General features: G+C 41.0%; 1 protein-coding gene across 1 annotated transcript; it reads right to left on the bottom strand.

Moving 5' to 3' along the window:
* Nucleotides 1-8: 8 nt before the first annotated feature.
* Nucleotides 9-7,846, bottom strand: LOC139713736 (TBC1 domain family member 7-like; the record flags this gene model as incomplete). The annotated part of the gene is made up of 5 exons (XM_071625444.1): nt 7,741-7,846; nt 6,730-6,810; nt 6,217-6,401; nt 4,203-4,346; nt 9-38 (listed from the first exon to the last, which is right to left on the bottom strand). Coding segments are annotated over exons 1-5 (546 nt in total), but the record flags the coding sequence as incomplete, so codon positions are not given.
* Nucleotides 7,847-8,093: the final 247 nt, after the last annotated feature.

Genomic DNA, 8,093 nt, shown 5'->3' with positions numbered 1-8,093 from the left:
GGGTCGGCTTTCTTGAGGCTGGCCTTGAATGTGCTTGGCTGGCAGAAGACGAAGTTTTCAGACAACGACAGTGTAAATCAAGAGTTTTTAGGGTTTTCAAAAAGAATAATGGATCAATGGTGTGAACTTTGCATTGACTCAAGCAAAGACATAAACAATGATTAGCTTAACCCTAACCAGGCAGGGCTTTTTGGTGTGGCCGGGGAAGGGTTTATTCACCCCCCCCCCCCAAGATCTTGGCCGTCGATGGCGCAATCATCCTAAAATTTGGCACATATATTACTTGTCGCGTAATCTACCAAACTATAAAAGAAAAAATTGAATTTTCCATTTATATATTTTATATTAATTATATGCGTGATATCAATAATTTTGCTCTAATTCAGAAAATAAAGCTAATGGCATCCTAATTTTTGGTGACATTATTCCTTGTAGCATTCCTAACAATGTACTTGAAAAAAAGCAAAATCTGGTATCAAAGTTAATTTCTTATGTATTCTATTGTCTTATGAATTTCTTATGTATTTCTTTGTTTTTTGACCTTTTGTTTTTTTTTTCCATTTTTTTCCACAAAATTTATAATTATACTAAACTTAATTGATTTCAGCCATTAAAAGTGAAAATAATCATATCTTTTTGAATAAGGTGAGAAAACTATATTTGCATCTATAGACTTTGTACACAAAATCACGTTTTTGAGCCATTTTCGGTCTGACAAGCATGTATAAAAGGTTGTGCAGCGTTGTAACGGTATGTCCGATTATTGCGAAAATGGTGTCATAAGATGTGCAAGACTTGAAAGTAAAGAGTCAGTGAGCAGCGCAGTCAAAAATAATCGTGTGGCCTTTTAGGGTTAAAGAGTTTGCAGATGCTTCTTTTTTTTTGACGAGAAAGTGATTTGAAAGGCAGACCTCATGAATGTTAAACATGATAGATTGCACATGTACACATGTATTCCCACAAACAAATCATGACCAGACTATCCTAATGATGCACATCAGAGAATGTTTTATACTTTGCATTTTTTAGTCGACTCTAACTTTCATTTTGCTGTCACATCTTTGTAGTTTTTGCACACCAGCTAATAGAGGCTTGCTGCTTGTTCAGCCCCCCCCCCCCCCTTTCATTCGTGCTGTTGGTACCTCTATTTTACTCTCTTCCTATCATTTATCCTTCTGTTGTTCCTTATCTTGCTTGATGTTGCCTCCCTATTCATCATTATCCTTCACAGGTTACCCCCCTATGATCCTTGAGATCATCACTGGCCCACCTCTGTCTTTTGTCTGTTCATCCCCGTGCTTTAATCCTCTTCCCTAACCTGTTGGGCTCAGTCCCTGCCTTTTGAGTTCTACTCATCCGTTTTGTTTTCTTTGTACCTAGCCCTTCCCAGGCAGCTTGTTGTGTGTAGTCCTTATTATGTGATTGATTTTCCTACATGTCTGTCATTTTGCCTCTGATGAAGATTCCACTAGGATTGAATGCTCAGGCTCCATTTTCTACTCCGTTTAACTAAATTGGCTAGCCACAATTGCATGAGCAGTTTTCAGCAGGGTATTTTTTTTTTTTTTGGTTTTTTTTTTTGGTTTTTTTTACCTCTGCCAAGGGGGTGGTTATGTCTTCGTTACCGTTGGTTTGTTTGTTTGTTTGTTTGTTTGTCCCTGTGCAAAATAACTTGAAAAGTAGTTAACAGATCTGGATGAAACTTACAGGAAAGGTTGAGAATGACACAAGTAACAAATTATTAAATGTTGGTAGTGATCCGAGAATTTGGGGGAATTTATGAAGGATTTTTTATATTTTGACAGGTAGGGTCAATGAACTTGGGAGTTTAAGCTGCGCATTTTTGAGGTTTTCAAATGCGCACTAAAGTGCGTGCTCCACTTTCTGCTAGGGCGAGGCGTGCCGTGCAGCTGAGGGTTTGCGACGTAACACATGACGCAAATCTCTCGTTTGAAGAGGCTACACCCCCGTAAATAATGCCAGTGCATATCTTGGCAATCAATGACTTAAAGTCAAAGATATAAAACACCTGTTTCTTGACCCTGGCCTAATCTAAGCATCAGTCATCGCCACAGCACCACAGGAGGGGGGGGGGGGGGGGGGGGGGGGGCACCGCGAGAGGAGGAGATTGTTTTGGTTTTGGCATGGGCTATGTAGCTCCATGGTGCCTGTGTGTGTGTGTACGTGTGTGTGTGTGTGAGTGTAGACATTCAGCGTATGCAGACAGAGCATGCCTGTACTGCAGTGACTGGAACTATTGTCATTCCATTTTGTCTCTCCCCTTCTCCCTCCCCCATCTCCCCCCCCCCCCCCCCCTCTCTCTCTCTCTCTCTCTCTCTCTCCCTCTCTCTCTCTCTTTCTCAGCAGGCTGATTGTAACCAGGGAGGTAGTCTCACCTCCCCGTTGTAACTCACTGCCAAATAGCACATTGTCAGCACCGGCAAACTGGCAATGCTCTCCTTCTTATTCATGTATTTTCGTTATTTACGGGTCAATTTTTTTCGTTCGAAATGTAAAATGGATGACCATAGAATTTCTCAATAGAATATAAAATTGAAAACTTTAGAAAGGATAGAGAAAATTGAGTTCACTTTGAATGGTCTGCCACAGGCAGATATCCTTATCATGCTCTTACGTAATACGACAGCTGCTTTCTCAATGATCCAGTCAGCAGGCTGATTGTAACCAGGGAGGTAGTCTCACCTCCCCGTTGTAACTCACTGCCAAATAGCACATTGTCAGCACCGGCAAACTGGTAATGCTCTCCTTCTTATTCCTGTATTTTCGTTATTTACGGGTCAATTTTTTTCGTTCGAAATGTAAAATGGATGACCATAGAATTTCTCAATAGAATATAAAATTGAAAACTTTCAGAAGGATAGAGAAAATTGAGTTCACTTTGAATGGTCTGCCACAGGCAGATATCCTTATCATGCTCTTACGTAATACGACAGCTGCTGGAGTCATCAAACCCTGGCTTGGCCTCCAGGTTTGTCACGTCTGAGCAGAAAGTTTATTTGCAATGGACAAGTACTTCGACTCCCAACTCCCAAACGACAAATATACGCACCCCACTTTGGAGAACCCCAGTTGGGGACTCGCCTCAAACGAGGGATTGACGGCATGAAAGGCTTCTATATTAGGAAATCGGGCGATTTTTCAGCATGTATACCTATGAGTGGAAATTGCTGATCTCTATGGAAGAGCCCAGAGAGTTTTTCCCCAGGGGTGGAGAGGAGAAAAATCTCCTCGGTGGAAAGTAGCTGCTTGGCGGAGGTCTGCGCTCTCACAGTGCTTTTCTACTTTTATTTTGTTTTGTTTTGTTTTATTATGTTTTTGCTACATAAGAAAAATCATCTCTTCTGGAAACAGACAAAGATGATTTTTGTTTCGTCTTCTTTGGTTTTTACAATATTCAGAAACAGAGAAGTGAAAAATGACAACAACAACAACAACAAATTGAGCTGAGGTTCATTAACCTTTGATATTTAGTGGACTACCTCCCCCTTTGAATAACTCTGTATTAACCCTTCAGCCCTTGATCCACCCACATCCACCCTTGCACATGTGTATGGGAAGCCAAGTGTGGAAACATGATTTGTTTGCCTGGTTCACATTCATCTAATGCAGAACCAATTTGTCCGTCCCCATCCAAAATTGTGCGTACATTTCCCCTTTCCTTTCCTTTCACAAGAAAAGACGGACAGAGCAAGAAACTGCTTTTATACACAGCTATTATTTGCACTATAATACACTGAATTGTTTTTGACAGTGTGTACAACGCTCTCGGGTTTTCTACTCCAATCTGCACACAAAGCATAGAAAGTAGTACAAGGGAATGTTTATACCGAGTACGGTATAGATAACGGTCTGGGTTTTTGCTATGGTGCACCAAAAGGAACCATGTCTGGTTCTGTTAGAAAAAGAATCAGTAATTCGTAACAAAATCACCCAAAATTTTATTCTTATGTCAAAATCAAGAGCAACAAAATCAACAGTAGAAGATAGATTAATTTTGTAACAAAATTATTAGTAGGGAAGTGATATTGTAACAGAACTAGACATGGTTCCTTTTGGCGCACCATAGCAAAAACTCCGACCCGTTGCCCTTACCGTACACGGTGTAAACGGGCCTTTAGGGTCTCAAAGGTCCCATGGGGGGGGGGGGGGGGGGGGGGGGAGGATTTCTCCTTCATCCTCACCATGCTGCGGATCTGCTCCTGAATGCCCTGCAGGTGGCGGAAGATGGAGACGGCGGTCCAGAAGGCATCCATCTCATCGTCCTCACTCATCTCCATGACAACCTTGGCGATGCTCATGAACAGCTCCTCCTCCTCCGTTTCTGGCTATTTTATTGGGGGCAAGGGGAGGATTTTGGAGTTCAGGACAGGTGAAAGCAAATTGTACCAACACTAGCATCATCATTGTTATTTCCATCATAAGCCGTATGATCTTCACAAATTTTAGCACTTTGTCATCACCTTACAGTCCAACAGTCATATACGTGACCCTGCACCACAAAACTAACAAAAAGTCGCCAGACATGGATTTTTAGCTAAGGGCAGATTCTGAAAGAGTAAACAACTCTAAGCTTTAATATGATGTATAACTTAATTCAAATGGACTCTCCTAACCTATCCAAATATTGGAAAGAGAGCCCACACTTCGGAAAAGTTTGAACTGAGAAAAGAGGCTCTGAAGTACAGCGTCTATTCAAGTGCTTAATCTTTACTAAGCCGTGCTACCTGTGCCATGAATGGGACAAAAAAAAACATGATGTAAACCACTGTAGCAACAACAATGAAGGGATTATCAAATTAAGCTGAAATTGAGCATGCCCTATAAATTCATTCTGCCCATGACAGATGCCAACTTTCAAAGCAGTAGCATCATCCTTTCAAAAGTTATTAGACTTGAAAGAGTGTGCAAAGGATTTTCAAGAAATGAAAATAGTTCTTTCAGAAAATATGCAAACTCAAAATTGACTTGGTTGACCCATTTCACCTTTCTTTAGTCCTCACGTGAAATCAAGGGGTGCGACTTTTTGTTTGTTTTGTGATGCACGGTCACATATTTTAACTATCAATGAAAAAATTCTACTCAGATTGATAAAATCATTATCTTAACTTTAATTGTTTTGGACAGTACAAGGAGAGATGTTCAATGCGTCAGTGAAATATGCTTGGGCTCTTTGAGAGCTAGCCTTTTTCTGACAAAACCCAGCTACCATGTACCATTGCCAAATTGAACTCAAAACATTTGCTTGTAACTCTGTTATTTGGTGTCAAGCACAACACTTCCTGCCTCATTTCCAAAAGGAGTCTGCGCCAAAAAGACTACATGCACCACTGACAGTGTCCAATAAGTCATGTATTGTGGCTGCTAGGGAGCAGTTAGGCCTACTGTGGAGATATTATATGTGCACAGACCCTGAAAGAGACGCTATGGCGCAGACTCTCTTTTACAACCGCCAAGGGTTTGTGCTCGCAAGCTAAATCAGGGCTGCCAAAGCAATTCAAACGTCACTTCCGAATCAGGAAGGTTCAGCAGAGCAATCAGAAAGATGCCTGCATGTTATACGTATGCATCTCGATAGTTGAGAATAAATTCACTGTGTCAGGAGGGCATTCAAACCCTCTTGCCCAGATAAGGAGAGCAGGGCTGAGAATATTTCACATGTATCAAATTCATGCAGACTCTAATAAGCAACCAGGTAGACTCTTTTATGTTACATGAATCTCAGTAGCGATTTTTTCATCAGAGAGGACTTCCCGCTGCTGTGATAGTTTGTGAAGAGATACCACTTTTTTGTTTGAGAGGAGAGAGAGGGCCTCCTCCAAAAGGGGTCATCCTACGAGATCGACATTGAAAAAAGGTCCATGAGTCATACAGCCCATGAGTTCGACACTAGGCAAATAAGGCCCATGACTTCAACACTACATAAAGACAGCCCACAAGTTCGACATTATAGCACGGGGCTGAACGTGTCATGTCTCTTGGGTTTTGTTTGCTTAAGTGTTGAACTCATGGGCTGTATGACTTATGAGCTGAACAACTCATGGGCTGCACGACTCATTGGCTCTATGACTTGTGGGCTGCATGACTCATTGGCTGTTTGATTCCTGGGTGCTGGTCTTGTGATGTGCACCCCTCCAGAATTAGGGTGATTCGGCAGCTCTGCCAACAGATGTTTCCCCAGAATGTTTGCCAACTCACCAGTTTCTCCTCTTCCAGTGGCAGTCTCCCCTCGTCCAGCAAATACATCTTGAGGAAGCAGAGACTGGGGGGCGTGTCCGGACCGATGGCTGACATGACCTCTAACCCGTGCTTGAGGTCGTTGAACTGCTCCATTCGCTGCTGCAGAACAAACTGGTGGATACTGGGGTGGGGTGGGAGGATGCCTGAAAGAAGGAAATCAATATCATACTGTAGGTGAAATGACAATCTTTAAAAATAATAATGTAGAAAACTAGTTTGACCTTGCAATAATATGATGCAAAAACTTTTATTTTCAAGTACAGATATTTTCACAAATGAGGAGGTTACAGACTTTTTTAAAGAGGTTAAATCTATGATCCAATAGAGCCAAAGTGACAGAACATTTCTTCATTCCTATAATCACAACAAAAATTTGGTAGATGGGGGGAAAAAATTGTAAAAGACAAAAACACAGTCTGGAAATACATGCATCATATTCTCACATAAAATAAAAACAAGGGCAGTCTTTACCCAAGACTAGCTTCCACACGAGAGGTCTGAACATGGCAGGGACTGGGAACCTGGTGCAGAATGTACTCAGCTTGGCAATATCTAGGGAGATAAGTCATACAGTATCATACACATTGTAAACAACAACAACAACAACAACAACAAATATTCTGTAATTGAAAATTTGCTCAGCATGAATTCATATACTTTGCCCTATTCTCAGAGACTCCAACCCAAAGTACCTTCTGATCTGGAGATTCTCCTGCCTGAAACCCCTAGCAAACGGGATACTACAAATTGATGTGTGCGAAGCGCGAAGTTCCTAGGGTTCTAGATGCTCTCTGGTGCTATCTAAGGCTTATTTTTTCACCATACAATAGCAATAAGTAAGAAATCCTTTCCAACGGGAGACACAGAGCCAGGGCGAAAGAAATAAAATCTCAAGCGGGAGAACGGGAGATTTTGCAAAAATGGGTTTTCGGCGGGAGATCTCCCGTCGAAAACGGGAGAGTTGGAGTCTCTGTATTCTCGTGATTTGAGGTGGGGAGTATCATTCAAAGTCATGTATTATATGTGGACTTACTTAGGTAAACCAACAAAAACAAGGAAGTGAAAGAAAACAAGGATTAAAATGTGCTCACATCTGCAAAAATATAACTCAACAATGCAATTGACTGCATAGCCTCATAGTCTGCGTCATATCTACATGTAGCAGAGCACTAAGCACCTGTCTCGCAAAAATATTTAGATATGATCAATGCTTGTTTATATTACATTTGCAATGAAAAAGTGCCTCCAAAAAAGTGCATCTCAATATTACACTTTCAAAAAAAAGCATGCTTTGACATTTATAATTTATATCATACAGTGTACTGTAAACAAGTTATGAAAATTTAGGGTACAAATTTCATCTTTGTTGCCCTGTTGGAAAATTTCCTGCTATTCTCAGATATCGGATCAGTATCAATCTGTACTAAATTCTACCTATATTATATAAACACTAAGGTGAAGGATTTAAATCAAATATCTCACCAACTGGGTCCTCTTTGAGGAGAATTTCAAGTGATTTCTTTTCCTCCACACCTCTGAAGCCCATCTTCTCATAGTAGTAGGACCGGAAGTTCCTCCTTTCACTCATACTCAGAGTCTACTTCACAGTACTTGCCGAAGGTAGGTTACAATGTAGGTAGTTACAATCCACGTTCCTACACTAGAGAAGACAACCTACTGTTGCATTAGACAGAAATATTTGTCTGTGCGGAGATTTTTTTTTCTTTTATTATTTTTTTTTTTGACGCTATCGTTCTCCTCCGGAGACAATCCACGAACCCAGACGCAGTCTCCGCAGAACATACATGTATCCCCGATGATCAGATATAGACTGA

This window comes from Diadema antillarum, unplaced genomic scaffold (assembly GCF_040938485.1).
Source record: "Diadema antillarum isolate AM-2024a unplaced genomic scaffold, OU_Dant_1.0 scf00000044, whole genome shotgun sequence".
Lineage (NCBI taxonomy): Eukaryota > Metazoa > Echinodermata > Echinoidea > Diadematoida > Diadematidae > Diadema > Diadema antillarum.
The sequence above is the reverse complement of the archived record's forward strand: the minus strand, read 5'-3'. Positions and strand labels throughout refer to the sequence as shown.